This window comes from Protopterus annectens, chromosome 6.part0, assembly GCF_019279795.1.
Source record: "Protopterus annectens isolate FY-2018-M chromosome 6.part0, PAN1.0, whole genome shotgun sequence".
NCBI lineage: Eukaryota > Metazoa > Chordata > Ceratodontiformes > Protopteridae > Protopterus > Protopterus annectens.
Window position 1 is genome coordinate 1,058,897,074 of NC_056737.1, and position 16,189 is coordinate 1,058,913,262.

At 41.5% G+C, this 16,189-nt stretch overlaps 1 protein-coding gene across 4 annotated transcripts in view; it reads left to right on the forward strand.

Moving 5' to 3' along the window:
* Nucleotides 1–4,853, forward strand: part of RBM25 (RNA binding motif protein 25) — a 1,759,384-nt gene extending 1,754,531 nt beyond the window's left edge. For all 4 annotated transcript variants that reach the window (XM_044074670.1, XM_044074671.1, XM_044074673.1 and 1 more), the window contains exon 18: nt 4,464–4,853. In XM_044074670.1, coding sequence (XP_043930605.1) covers nt 4,464–4,556 — 93 coding nt within the window. In that variant the 3' untranslated portion in view covers nt 4,557–4,853. The remainder of the gene's footprint in view (nt 1–4,463) is intronic.
* The last annotated feature ends 11,336 nt before the right edge of the window (nt 4,854–16,189 follow it).

The window sequence follows — 16,189 nt, forward strand, 5'->3', positions numbered from 1 at the left end:
ATACCGCAGTCGTGTGTTGCGTCACAAATAAGGGATATCTACCCATTGTTGTCTACTTTCTTACCCATTGTCCACTTTGCACATTAGTCATGAGTTTGTATCTTAATTCTGTAGGCTTTCTACACACGCAAGTTACCAAAATTATCTGCCAGATGAAGCAGAGACATGTCCAGTCTCTGAGTGGAAGACAAACAAACATCTTAAAATAATTTGGAGCGGTGGTTTTATTTCAAGTTTGAATTCTGTTTGCCTCTGTCCTGAACTTTCGGGTTTCCTTTTTTTGCTGAAAATACAGTTACTCTATACCGCAAATGATGGATGTGTTTTTAGCAATGACTGAAAGCTTGCTTTATCCATTTCATCTGGCTTTCTTAAGAGTGCTCTTAAAATTAGAGAGAGAGTGTGCAAATATGATCCTAGTTGCACCTTTCTGAGCAAATTAACCATCTTTCTGTTCTAATTAGTTTTTCAGTGGAGCAGCCGCTAATTCTTTGTCTATATAGTTAACTCCGTCATCATCAGCAGCCCCCTTTTTCCCCTTTTTTTTTCTACATGGTGTCAGGGTATTGTGTTAACTGTCGGCACCTCTCAATTCAGTGTCACACTCCTGCCTTTTACAACACTCCTGCCTGACTGTTGCAGATATTCTTTCACGCAATCCATCTCTTTGCTGGACGTCCTGTCTTCCTTTTATCTTCTTCCTGTCTGTCCCAAATCTTCCGCACCAGATTGTCTTCTGCTTTTCTGCATGTGTCCAAACCACCGTAGTCTGTTCTCTTTGATCTTTTCTGCATTTGGAGTTACTTTGGCCTCTGCTCTTTTTTCTTAATTTCTTAGTCTGTCCCACAGTGTGCATCCTACTACCTTTCTCAGGCACTTCATTTCCATCACCTCTAGCTTCTTCAGCTGATCTGCCTTTACTGCCCAGGTTTCTGTACTGGTCACACCACTGCCTTGTACACCTTACTTTTTAGCTTCTTTGTCATTCTTCTGTCATAGACTACACCTGACACTCTATGCCAGTTGGCTGTAGCCCCTCTGATTCTAGCTTTGACTTCTTCATTCAGACTTCCCTTCTCCTCAGCCACCCCTCCCAGATACTTGAAGCTGTTTACCTGTTCCACTGTCTTCCCTTCTATCTCTGTTCTCAGCTTCTTCTGATTTCCCTAGTTTGCTGCCATTATCACTATCTTATTTGTGCTTAGTTTCATCCCATGTGCCTTCAGTTTTGCATTCCATTCTCCTATCCTTTGCTGAAGTTCTAGTTAAGAGTCTGCCTGTAATGCCACATCATCTGCATACAGCAACTTTGTTGATCTTGTTGAGTTAACTCCATCAACAGCAAGGAAGAGCCCTTCATTCAGTCTTCAGTATCCTTGACATATTGGTAGTCTTTGATTCACAACTGTTGTCTGCTCTTAGACGTTATCTATTCTGAAAGAAAGGTCTACTGTTATAAAGTCATACTTGTTGAATTGGAAAGATTTGCTTAGTGCCAGAAAAAAATGGCTTCTCTGTCCCAGTTCTTCAAATCATGCAAGTACATTTCCACCCTGTTTTAATGCATTTTGATTTTCTTCTCAGTTTATTTGTATGTCATTTCTATTTGTGATCCTCAGTGTCACCTCTCAGAAAAGATCCTTCATTAAAGACAGTTTCTCAGTCTTGATATTGTCAGCTTCCTGAATGGAGGGACTGACTGGTGAGGAAGAGAAGTTTTGGTGATGCACTGGCAGGAGACTTATTACTCCAGTGTCTGCTGTGGAACTCTTGATAATTAAGCTGTTGTCGATGTACATGTTTTTGTATTGTGTGTTTTAAGTGAATTCACATGATGGTTTCTGGTTATGAAGTGCCTTTATTTTTTCTTAACTTGTCTGTCCTCTGTGCTTGTTGCTTCGGGCCTTCACTTTATCTGAGAGTATTTCAGAGCTACAGACCCTCATGATTAGAAAGCTGCTCTTAGTCTTTCAGGAGGACAGGGTCAGTCTTAAAAACCAGCCCTGTATTTTTGTCAAAAGTTGTGACTGATTTAAGCCAGCTCTGTAGAACAGTGATATAAGGCTGTGGCTGTGATCTAGGTGAGCTAAGATCTATCAGCAGTTCAGGAAACTGGAAGAGTTCTGTGGGTTGGGCAAGAGAGACAAGGCTGTATCAGTGCATTCACCTGAGAGGGAAGGAGGCATGTGATGTTTTCCTCCCACTGTCATGACCTGGCACTCCAGGGGAGTGGTGTAGACCAGTACTCCCAGGAAAAGGCTTGGGGGATGGATGAGTTTGCCCAGAATGGTACCAGTGGTCCTTGCATAAGTATGTCAAAGAGCAGGACATGTTGGGGGATAGGTGGTCCCACCACAGTGATGTGGAAGCCCATATCATCACCAGGGATGGTGTTAGGCTGCTTAGTAGTAAATTTTATTAATAGCTCCACAAATGGCTCTCAACTCACCAGGGAACAAATGGACCAGGAATGGCTCTAACCCCGTGAGGATTGAATGGGAGCTGAATATTGGCAGACAGCAGGACCCCAAAAAGAATACATAAAGGAAAAAAAAAACAGTAGTGAGAGTTCACATTCAGCTAAACTGTTCAGTGACCTGTATTTTCTCCTAACCCCCCCCCCCCCCAAAAACAGGGAATAAAGAATTTTGACTTATTACCCAAGTAAAACCAAGAACATCAGAGAAACCAGTTTCCAGGCAGACTTTCTAATTGACTGATCCATTGTATTACCTTCTGCTATATCTTGTCTTGGAAAAGGTTGGAGTGAACCATGATAGACCACAACACTAGGGTATTGCAGTCGCTGTAGTCTTTCTGACTTGCAGACAGTCTTTAAAGCAGGTTCCTGGTCATCAGTTCACACCTTTTCCAGGCATATTACTTCCCACATAGCCTGTGTCTGTTGCTGCCATTTTACAGGGCTTATTGCAAACCAGCCCAACAAACATGCCCACTTCCTTAGCCTTGTAAGCTCTGGCAATTGTCCTGAGGTAAAAACTACTGGTGCAGTGATCTGTATGAAGAACTTTATTATGTAAGTTCTTATACAGTTGTATAAAGGGTGGTGCAACAGTTAGTGTTGTTGCCTCGCAGCAAGAGGTTCTCTTGTTCGTTTCTCAGCTGGGGTACCTTCTGTGTGGAGTCTTCATGTCCTCCCTCCATTCTCGTGGGTTTCCTTTGGATTCCTCCCACATTCCAAAGACATGCATCTGGAGCGTTTCTCCCTGGGCCTCCACTGAAAATGGGCTCTGTCCCAGTTGGAATTTTCCCAGTAAACAAATATTAAAATAAATGTGTACATAATTATTGCAGTACTGGTTCCGTCTCCCTATCCTATAACTCTCCTTGAATGTGCTGGGCTGGGGTGACGTACCCTATTCCTGTGTAACCACCCCACCCCCACCCCATCATCGCCTTCAGGACCTGAGCCTTGCTTAGGGTCTGAAAGACTTGGCTGGGCCGCATTTCTCCAAGTCCCCTGGTCCAGAGTTTATATTCAGGTATTCCTGCTTAACTAGAATCCTTAGGACATTTCTTGTGATCACTTGAGGCAGATATCCTGATGTCTTTCTCGACAAGAATGTTCTAAAATGGCACAGCAAACATCTGCTTTACGCATTGTGTGCCCTAAGTTCCTTTGGGGGTAGACGTCCACTCGTGAAGGGAAAAGGATGCCAAGTTCTGGAAGTTGGTGTGGGATTAGGCCTTCATTGTAGTAGTAATTTATTTTGAGTGTCTACCATTGTAGTAAGTTGTCACACAGTTGCAAAGCACCAAAAAAATGGTTAAAAGTTTACCAAAAATATATGCTTTGTGTACGTCAGTCCTGCAGTCATAACTTCAGCAATCTCTGCTGCAGGCTGAGTCCTGTGTCCTGCTAGAGATTTCAGCACTTGTCTCCCACCCTCAGGGTGTCTCCATGTCATAGTATAAAGGAGGCTATATAATCAGGCATTTTCAGTTGATTTGCTCTGCATGTGCATTACACACGGTATACCTAAAATGGACGAACAAATAACCACCTTGATGAGGATTTTCATCCCTTTGTTAAGAATTTAGTATAGACTTCTTGTTCTGTTCCACATCTAGCAACTGAAATAGTTTGTGCACGCTTGCTTGTCCGTGGGCTGTCTATTTTACTGTATGTTAAAGTTTTAAGTATGCCATTAGTTAGTGGGATAAGAGAAGGGTTGTGTTCCTTGCTGATGTCATCATTACACTGTTTGGCCTTAAGTAAAACTGTCTTCATGCATGGCATTGGAATTGAGACAATCAGGAGATGTTCTCGTATTTGACATTAGTAGCAGTTGCTTTTCATAATTGCACCCCCCCCCCCCAAATTCTTTTTGAGAAGTGGGTTGCAAATGTAAGATTCATACTTCAACTGTTAGTTTAGCTGTAAGTATGCATATATTTCTAAATTTTAAATAACCTTTTGTCTTTCTGTACTCATGTTTCAGGTACTAGATGAAGAAGCAGAAGTTTTTATAGTCAAAATGTGGAGACTGTTAATATATGAAACTGAAGCTAAGAAGATTGGGCTTGTGAAATAACCATTCTGAAGAGTTCGTTTTGGAATTCTATGAAGAACTGTATACATTTCTTGTCCCAAGAGACACTTGTGAAACCTGTATTTTTTTAATTGTAGGAACGGTATTTTTTGTCCATACCCTGGTTGTAGATTTATTATCAACATTGGTTCTGTTTTAACATCCAAGACCCAGTTCACAATATATTTTTAACAGTCCATGGCTGCTGTACATTTCTCCATTTTTGGAGCCTTCATTCTGCTAATGGAGCTTTGTTTTGTTATTTTTGTATATATTAAATATACCACTGTCCAATTGTAATCCAAGGGTGTGTGCAATTATTTGTCAGTATTAATAGTTAAAGTTAGCTGTTGAAGACAGCTGATAAACCATTTTACTGATGCATTGGAATTTGCTTTGGGGAAGTCTGGGTTTTGAGGATTACCACCAGGTTTGTCCTTAATGTGATAATGCAGTCCATTTCAGTAAAGAGCTTTCTTTTGTTTCCAGACAAAACACCTTGGTTTGCGACATCACATACTGATGGTTAGGACAGAACTTTAATTATTTTTCGCATTAAAAGACACTGTGTAGCTAGTAATTGTTTTAGGATGTTTTAACTGATGTGAGCAGTAATCTTATGCTCCTCTAGACACAAAACTGCGGAAAATAAATCTTAAGCTGACATAAATAAGACCAGGTATCACACAAAAAAAAGACTGTACCTGTCCTGGAAGTGTTTTATATATATATATATATATATATATATATATATATATATAATACCGACCGGTATAAAAATACATGCATGTATATATGTATTTGATAAGATATGTTGCATGAGTTAGTGGAAGTTTGCTATTAAAACTGTAGGCTGATTGCTCTTTTAAGCACAAGTCTGACATGCACTTTCAAAATCTGGTATAAAGACTTCTGTGTTGTTGAATATTGTTGCAATTCCTCAGCCATTCCGAAGAGTGGTTCTTCGAGAATCTATTTAAAATTTTTTTTTTTTTTTTTTTGCATTGGCTTAATCCTTGGAAAACTGTTAAGATTTTTTTATATTAAACAAATTGGTTCTTTTTGTAGATGCATTTCTTGTGATTGTACACTATGTATATGATTAACTATTTATAGAAAAACACCCATTTCCTAAAATTTAAAACCAAGAAACCGCAGCATTTTGTGTATGTGCACATTGTGATTATAGAGACACATCTATATGTGCAAGCATATATGAGAGACAAAGTAAAATCAATTTCATATTATATTTCTATACTTAAAATTTTGCAGTCTTTGGGAATAACTGATGTTCTCTTTAAGGATTACTGATTCATTATCTGTGGTATTTACCTGCAGACAGACTTCAGACCTTGACGTCTCTGCCTTTTGGATGTCCTGAAGCAGAATTTAACTCCTTCCACTGCCAGAATGTCAGCTCATTGCAGTTGTCTATTCTTTTATTGCTGCATAAAACAATTGTCAGAATTGGGCAGCACAGTGGTGCAGCAGTTAGCATTGTTACCTCACACCAAGAGGTTATCTGGTTTGATTCTCTATTGGGATGCCTTCTGTTTGGAGTATGTACGTCTTACCTGCGTTCACGTGGGTTTCCTCCGGGTGCTCTGGTTTCCTCCCACATTCCAAAGACGTGTCTGGAGTGTTTCTTCCCAGGCCTCCGCTGAAAATGGGCTCTGTCGCAGTCTGACTTTTCCAGTAAACAAATGTTAAATAAATTAAATAAATGTGTACCCCTTTTTCGTGATTTCTGGAGAATAATACAAGCAGTCCTAATGTCAGTCAAATGTTTGCCTCAGTCTAGTATTTATTTTACTTTTCTTTGCATATAAAACACTTCAGAAACACTTCCAACCAAAAAAAAAAAAACTTAAATATAATGCTGCATACTGTAGCTATTCTTCCTTACTTCCTATCAACAAAGCTGGTTTAAGATATCTTGTTATTAAATGCAGTGTTTGGGGACTTTTTCTCACACACGCACACACACACACCTCAACTGTACAGATTTTTGCCTCGTATTTTTGGTCCATTTTTCATAAAATTGTGGTTGTTTAACCAAAGACTGAAGTTACAAAGTAATGACGGACATTTGAGTTTCAGAATTCATACCCTTCAGAAAATTCATGCTAATGCAAAACCTGTTATTCTATCAACTTTCTAAGTTTGTAAGAGCAATATTTATTAAAATTGTCCCACTTTTATTTATGGCTTTGTCCAGATTTCTTGCTCCAAGAGCTTTAGAGGTGTCACACACACACACACACACACACACACACACACACACACTTCCTCATTCATACCTGCATTCACTCACACATCGCTGTCACTCTCCCGATCTCTCTGTCTCACACAGTCACTTCCTCATTCACACCTGAATTCACTCGCACATCGCTCTCACTCTTCCGATCTCTCTCTCTCTCATATATATGGATTCACTTTATAATTTCGAAATACTGAAATACAGAATTTCAGTATTTCAAAATCATAAAGTCGAATATCCATAATCCTGAAAGCACACAATGAAACACACAATCACGAACACGTACACACCATACACCACACAACACACCCACACTACAACAAACAAAACACACACAAAAACACAAACAAACCTACACTACATGTAAGCAGGGGGGCAAGCCCCTGCACCCCATGGAAGGCTGCCCACTCCCTACTTATCTATACCAATTCCGAGATCGTACAGACAGACATAAGAAGAAAACACACACCCACACATTTCACAGTCCCTCGTACACACACAAACATCACACACAAAACATCAACACATCCAACACTTACACACATTCAGACACACTCAAACTCCCACACAAAACCCTTACAAAACACTCACTTAATTTCAATTGCACCTACATCCATACACGACACAAACGATGATACACTCCCAACATTGCACGCCACATACCGTAAGCCATAACCACAAATTTGAGATATTCAAATTCACGATTTTGCACTTTCGCGATTTTGAATCTTCAACTTTGATTTCAAAATATTGAAATTCCGTATTTCAGTATTTCGACATTGTAAAGTGAACCCGTATACACACACACAGATTTGGGCAGCTTTAGCAATTTTATTTTTTATGTTCTTTCCAACATTGTGGCAGCTCGTTCGTATCTGTGGGTTGTCCGCATGTCAGATGCCCAGTTTTGGGAATCTTTCACATAAAATAGTCTCACTTGTAATCAAGAATTTTCTAATGATTAGTATTGCTGCTTGTGGATGTGTGTATTGCTGCAGTTCATGATATCCTGGGAAAAACACTGCTTGCAGGAGGTAGGTAACACTTAAGGATTATCATTTACATAGTCTTATCTCTATGGGGAGAGACACAAGCTTCACCTCTGGGCACTGCATTCCTTTCATCAGGATGATGATTCTTTGCTGGACCTGCCATGTGAGTAAAGAACTCTTTATACTGGCTGGCAAAAGGGAATCTACAGCTCACCAAAAACTTTTACAAGCAGCTTGCAAGCTCAAGATTTCACGGAAAGAGTACTGGCATATAAAATGCAGTTGCTCAACAGGTAGCACACTTGCCTTTGGTGCTGGAAAATCAGAAGCCTGTGGGTTCTTTTCCCACACCAAGGGCTGAAATTCATGAAATTGAAATGTTTACAGTAGTGAAACTGCATTGTAGCATAATGATGCATTAAACCAAGGTATCATCTGCCTGAGTTTCTGGTAGTTCAGATGGGTGTCGATCCTAAGGCACTCATCGAACAAGGTGGGGACGTTTCCCAATCCACTGGGCTGATTTTCCCCTAGTCAGTATAAATACTACCTCAGGTTTCACCCGCAAATTGGCCATCAGCCTAGCGGAACTAAAGCAATCAACAAAAGCATAGATAATTTAAATAGATAAAAAAAATGCTAGGAGTGATGAGGAAGGTACCAGGCAAAGTGCATAAATGCTGTACTTTCAAAACAAGGACTGAGGCAGTTAGATCAGATTAGGCAGAGCCTCAAATGTCTCTGCTCCCGTGGACTGTTTTTACTTCATCTTTGTCTGCCTTAATCCCCTTGGAGGCAGTCAGTGGGATTTTTTCCCTTTTTCTAAACTGTACCTTTTCTAAAGTGGTAGACACTTCCACACTGAATGCTAGTATCCAGGTATCCCTGGCATGTTTTTCTGCACTTGCTTTTGCTACTTCAGAGCAATAAGAAATTCTGAAATCTCTACCTGATTTTTGTGAAACACTCATGAAAGCTCATCTGTAATCCGGGTCTGTAAGCAAATGTCTTCCCACAAACGAGTTTCTTCCTCTAATAGTGTAGGGGCTGTGTGGAATATCTAGACATTCACCCTACTGATTGCTTACCAGGCTTCTGCCACTGTAGTTTTACCAGCGAGTATGTTGCCATATGTTATAAAATCAATCCTCATCCTGCCCATGCTGCAGCATTTGGAGTGGTTTCCTTAATAAAAAGGAACACAGAATATTTCTTAGACTTGAATCTGCATAAAAAGGATGCAACATATTCTCTGCAAACCTCCGTGCCTTGGGGTTATGGCACCTGTGATGAATAGGCATCTAAATCCACCTGCTGATAAGTAATTTCAAGAGCATTGAATACAGTCTGTTGGTCCACACCACTATGTCAGTTAATACACAAGGAGGGATTGACTTTAAGGGAGTGCAGTAAATGTGTAAATTGGTAATGCCAATGACTAGCTTTGCACTTGAGAGCTGCAGATCCCCAGGATTTCGTCCACCGAAGACTGAGCCCAGTAAAACCCCTTCAGTGGGGTTTTACCAACAATAATTGAAACTTGTCCAGAATTATTTTGTTCAAAGACTTGTGTACAATATTTTTCAGAAAAGGGTGGAAGTAAATAACTTTCCAGTGCCAATACAATCTTCACTAGTTTATGGCAATAATATAAAGAGAACAACACCAATAGCCTGGTTGTAGTAGCTGGAACAACTGATAGACTCCTCGGCTCGAACTGAAAATAATGTAATTTATTTCATACAAGACAAACCACCAATGTTCACTGGTTAAGCGCTTTCATCTGATTATAGCCAGACTTCCTCAGAACAACTGCAAGGTGGATCTGGATTGTTTAAATAACTCAGAGTTTGGCGCCTAAAAGGTTAACAGTTAAACAGACAGTACTCTGAATACATTATATCAACATATAAAACATGACTAACTACTATAAAACCATATATAATAAATATGATGTATGCATTAAAAATGTATTATAACATATAAAATCATATGTAATTATAAAATTACTAATATATATATATATATATATATATATATATATATATATATATATATATATATATATATACACGTCTTTCATAACATAAGGAACTAGTATAACACTATATAAACCTAATACCCTATAAAATTTATTAACATTGTACACTAACAAATGTACTGATGTCATAACATAACCATATTAGTTGATCATACAAAAAATTCTACAAAAATGAACAATAATGTAAATGTCAAAAATAATTAATCCAGAATTAACTGGACTACTTAGCCATAGATAAAAATGATTTAATACTAATATGGTCATTAATTCCTGGATATCTAGTGGCATCAGTAAGCATCTGCCATCTACTCTCCTTCATAGCTAGACTAGCCTTAATATTACCTCCAACTGGGGATATATTAACCTGATCAATGATGACAAATTTAAACTGATGATCTTCACCATTCTTAGCAATATGTCGATATAGGGCATTCTTGTTGTCCTTAACCCTAATATTGTATAAATGGTCATATATACGTCTCTTTAGCTGTCTCTCCATTTTGCCAATGTAAAAAGCGGAGCATGTCGTACAACTGGCTAGGTAAACCACTAACTTAGTATTATAGTTTCCAGCCCTACTCTTAATATATGTCTTCTTATAATTGTCCAATTCGATTCCTTCAACTTCATTTATTGCATGACATTGATTGCATGTACCACATTTTTTAGTACCTGTCCTTTTCTTTATCACATATTTATCAGCCCCATATTCCAAAAGTCTTTTAATGTTAGGTCCTGTCTTGTATACAAAATTCGGGTAAGTACCTAATACTTTAGTTAATTCATCATCCACGGTTATTAGGTTCCAATTTTCCATAATAATATTTTTAATAAAATGTACCACCGGGGAATACATCATAACACATACCCTATTACTTTGTTCAATTTTCGTTTTCCCTTCTTTGTTGAAAGGGCTATTTGATATATTTCCCAGTAAAGGAAGATACTTTTTACCCCACTAATTCCCAACATACTGGACTACATCACCTAATAGTGAAACAGGGTACCCCTTGGCAATAAACATGGACTTTATAAATTCCAATTCCTTATGCATAATTTCAACAGTTGATGACATACGGGCAGCTCTTATACACTGTCCCTTAAAAACATTCTTAAACATACAAGGTGGATGGTTGCTACTAAATTCTAAATAATCATTGGAAAAGGTCTCTTTCCTAAAATTTTTTATATAAATCCATGCTCACCATGACTAATATATGTATCTAAATAGGCGATTCCCTTATCACTGTAATTATAAGTACATTTTAAAAAATCTGTAGTATTATTGATGTAGTCAACAAATACACTTATCTTATCAATAGGGCCTGTCCATAATACAAACAAGTCATCTAAAAATCTAGAGTAGTAGGCCATATATTTGTTATAATCACTTTTGAACAAAAATTCCGTTTCCCACTCAAGCATAAATAAGTTGGCAAAAATGGGAGCACACGATGCTCCCATCGCAACACCACTAGTGTGCCTGAAATATTCACACTCAAAATGTATGTAATTATGATCTAATACAAGTCCCATCATATCAGTGATTAGATTTATTCAATCCCACTCCATGTCAAAATATTTCCTGAGGCTGTTACTGAAATATTCTAGACCAATTTCCTTAGGAATACAGGAAAATAAATCCTTAACATCGATAGTTATAAACACCAAATCACTGCTCCAAAGGTTAGGAGTGAGATGTCCCAAAAACATCCATGAGTCCTTAATTAGATGTGGGATATTGTTATACACCGGTTTTACCCATCTATCAATTGCCACACCCAATGGAAATGTTTTAGACCTACTGCCAGATATTATCGGTCTAAAAGGGGGTTGTGTTAGATTTTTATGTACTTTAGGGATACCTATGATAGTAGCTAAAATAGGAAATTCCACCTTCAAGAATTGGTACATATCATTGGTAATCCTATGATCAATCAGATATTCTTCTATGGCAAGATCAATTCTTCTATACCCAATATTGATCTCATTTAAAGATATAGCTTCATAGTTACCTGAATGATATAAAATGTTATAAATCTCATTGATATAATCCATCTTATTGTATAACACAATTCCACCCCCCTTGTCGGGTTTCATTACCCTAACCTCTTTGTTCTTGACAAGTTCCTCTAAACATCCACGTTCACCTTCGGTTAAATTATTGTTTATACATCGCTGGATATTTTTGTTAAACTTGTATATATCCTGACTAGCCATTTTTTTCAAAGCTTGCTACACCAGGATGTGTACATGGAATATAAGTACTTTTCTTCTTTAATGTGCCATATTCAAATAAATTAACATCCTGGTTGCCGCCTTTGAATTGGATGGCTAAATTTAACCTCCTACAATACAATTTCATTTCCAAAATGGTGTCAACTAAATTAAATCCAACAGTGGGAATAAATTTCATCCCTTTTGTAAATAACCTAAAGAACTCCTCAGAAATTTTAACATTAGTGTAGTTAAACACATGTTAAGTTGTCAATCTCGCCTTCATTCTTGCTTGATGGGTTCGGAGCCGATCCCTCGGCTCCGACTCGGCACTTGCTTTAGCTCGAGAACTCCTTTTACCAGCTCGAGGCAGCCCCATATCCCATGATGCCAGGCAGGAAGTACCCAGATCTCGTTTGCCGCTTCGCTTGGGAGGTCTTCTCTTTACCAGCTCCTGGTAAGTAATTCACTTTTGTGACATTTAAGCCCCTTTTTACTTAAAAACCTTTTATATTTGATAGTTTAACTTTAAACTTAATTTTTCTGACAGAAATCCCTGTCTCTTTTAAATTTTTTTAGTCAGTTAATTCCCTTTCCCATCCCCCCCCTGTTAGGGTGTGTGTGTTGGTTTATTTTACTATATCCCCTTTTGGGATCAATTTAATTTAATTGGACTGGTGTGTGTGTGTTTTTTGGGCACCATGTCTAAAGAGAGGGTTTCAGGTTTTAAGAAGTGTGACTCGTGCTGTCAGAAGATGTCTCTGACAGACGGTCACACTTCTTGCCTGTACTGTTTAGGCCCTCTTCACCTGCAGGACTCCTGTGCTATTTGCCACTCCTTCAGCCAGAGAGTCCTGCAGGAGAGAATAAGTTGATTCTGAGGGGTCTTCTTAAGCCGGAGGGCTCTCCGGCTAAGTCGGCCCCACAAAATCAACAAAATCTGCCAAGACCCAGGCTTCTGTTTCTAAGCCTGTGGCCTCGGCTCCGACTTCGTGAGTCGAGATCGGCTCCGGCTGGAGCCGATTCTAGATCTGCTAAGCCTTCGGCCGATGGCTATCGGCGCCGAATCTCTGACCACTGTGGGGTCGGTTCCGACCGGCTCCGACACCCACGCAGGGCATCGGTGTCGGCTCCGATCGGCTCCGACACCCATTTGGAACAGGCATCGTGTCGGCTCCGATCGGCTCCGACACCGTTACTCTGGTGGCTGTATCGGCTCCGGCTGGAGCCGATGCATCGGCGTTCTGCCGGCTCCGAAATCGGTGCCGACAGGATCAATAATATCGGCTCCGATGACCCATTCCAGGAAGAGGTCGAGGTCTCCTTCCTTGGAGCCGATGCTTTCGGCTCCGGCCTCCCTCTTCTATCGGAGCGGAGTCATCGGAGCCGATCTTCAAGGTCATCCAGGTTGTCAGACCATGACCTAGAGAGAGTGGTCAGTAGATTGCTCAAGTCACAGGTACTGGCCCAAATGCTACACAGTCCGTCTCAGCAGACGACTGTTGGTCCACACCCCGTTACAGTTCCTCCTTCAACTCTACCCCAGAGTTTGGAGTTGGAGTCTTCGGGCAAGGTTACTGCTACGGCTGGAGGACGGATACCCCCTTCTGTTCCTTCAGCCCCTACTCTTATCTCCTCTTCCTTAGAGGGATTCGGTGGTCGGGCTTCCATGGTCTCCTCCGAGGGGGTGAGTGGCATCGGACCCTTGTCCGAGCCGCTCTTCCCTTGGAGCCTCGGCCTTGGTGAGCTCGGCTCCGACATCTGCCTCGGAGACTACCCTTCGGTGGCCCTGGAGTTCCTAGCTCTTGGAGCGGGGTCTCTCGGACCTGCCTGGGAGGGAGCATTCGAGGTGATGAAGAGTGTACTGGCCACTGGTATCAGTCAGCAGTCTCTTCCCGTAGCTCCTCCCTCTATTGTACCTGTTGACATCTCTGCCACTTCTCTTGCTACAGGACCCAGAGATCCTCCGCCTCAGGTTTCCCCATTGGGAATTTCCCCTCTTCCGAGGATTCTCCTGATGTTTCGGGAGATCCTCCTAGGAAGAGGACTTGTAAGAGGAAGCATGTAGACTCCCTGAGTCTGTCACCGGATACTGACTTTGATGAGTCAGAGGGATCCCCTAGATCCCCTCTGAGGATGTCTCCTTCTCAGACATCCTAGAACTTCTGAAACAGAGGGAAACTGGCCTCAACAATCCCTCTGAGGATGAGTCAGTATACCTGGAGGCGTTTGGATCTCGGCCCTCCACCTCCTGGGTGTCTCCGCCTTCGACCCCTTATGCAGGTTATAGCACGAAGGCGTGGACAGCTCCTGACTCTGTAGAGCCAGTCCCTAGGAGGCCTTCTAAATTTATAACTGCCCCTAGTGACAAACAATTCCTTACAAAGGGTGTCCCGCTGATGCCATGGTGGTGGCTGCGGCCACCAAAAGGAACTTGCAGATCCTTCCGTGCCCGTCCATCCTCCTAATAAGGACTCTAGGACCATGGATAGGTACGGCAAGCGGATGTTTTCCTCAGCGACCTTTGCTATGCGTTCGCTGAATTATCTTTGTCACTTCACCAGACTCCAGAGAGATATACTGAAGGAGCTGGGAGAAGTAGTTCAGGATCCTACAGCTGCAGGGGCCCAAGAAAAGATTGCTTCGCAGCTAGGAACCCTCAATTCCATTGCTAACTCCTCCATGCGGCTAATATCTTATGCTGCTGATGGAGCGAGTAGAGCCGCAGGCACAGGTGTGGCTCTTAGACGCCAAGCCTGGATGCGGCTATGTGATTTTTGGATCCCTTTAAGGCGTCCTTCACAAATTCTCCCTTTGATGGGTCAGCTTTGTTTGGCCCTCAGGTGAAGGAAACCTTGACCAGGTGTGAGCAGGACGGCAAGACTCTTTCTGCTGTTGGAGTCCGTTTTCCACCCTTCTAGGCCTTATCCCAAAGGACAGAAGGGTGGGAAGATGTGGTTCCGTAAATCCCAAGGAGTCACGCGGATTCACGCGGTCAGTTTACCCCTAGAGGCAGAGGGGTAACAACAACAGACGCCGCTCTAGAGGCAGAGGGGTCCGAAGAACCAGGGCAACAGGGAGTCTCTTCCTGAAAAGCCTTTTCAGCATCCCTGAGGTGTTGCCCGGCTGTCCCTCCTTGGAGGCAGTCGGAAGATTATCACTGTACCCAGAAGCCTGGCATTCCCTCACTCAAGACAGATGGGTACAGTCGATCATATCCAAGGGTTACATAATTCCTTTCGAGGAAAGTCCCTTCCCCTCAAGTTCCCTTCCAGATGTACCACCGGTCTAAGGGACATTGCAGAGTTAGAGATCGCAAAACTACTGCAAAAGAGCCATTCAGCCAGTCACAATAGACCATTCAGAGCCGGAATCTACTCAAGGTTCTTTTGGTCCCCAAAAGACGGGAGACTGGAGACCAATATTGGATCTCAGCAGACTCAACAAGTCTGTCAGGAAGACAAGATTCGAATGGTCACTCTTCAGTCAATTCTGCCCTTCTTACAGAAGGACAACTGGATGTGCTCAATAGATCTTCAGGATGCGTACTATCACATCAAAATTCACAGGCGCTCCAGGAGATTTCTCCGCTTCGGCTGGGGTCCAGTCATTTCCAGTTCAGAGCCCTGCCCTTTGGTCTCACTACAGCCCCAGAGTGTTCACCAAATGCATGGCAGTGGTCACGGCTCACCTGAGACGTCAAGGATTCCAGGTGTTTCCGTATCTCGACGACTGGCTCCTGTCAGCCACCACCAGGCATCAGCTTATACAAGCCAGGGATTACACAATAGACCTTTGTTCTCATTTGGGCATCTCAGTCAACTACGAAAAGTCATCCGTATCGCCCTGCCAGTCTATTACCTTCATAGGCGCAAACTTAAACACTGTTCGGATGTCAGCTACCCTTACAGAACAAAGAGTTTCAGACATTCAGACTCATGTCAGGATCATTCTGGCCAGCAAAAGGTACAGGCCAGAATGGTTCTAAAGGTATTAGGTCTTATGGCTGCGGCCATCACTCTTCTTCCCTGGCTCGATTCTACATGCGCCTCCTTCAGTGGATGCTGTTCACACAGTGGTCATACCAGCAACTCCCAATGCGTCACCAGATTCTGGTGACACAAAC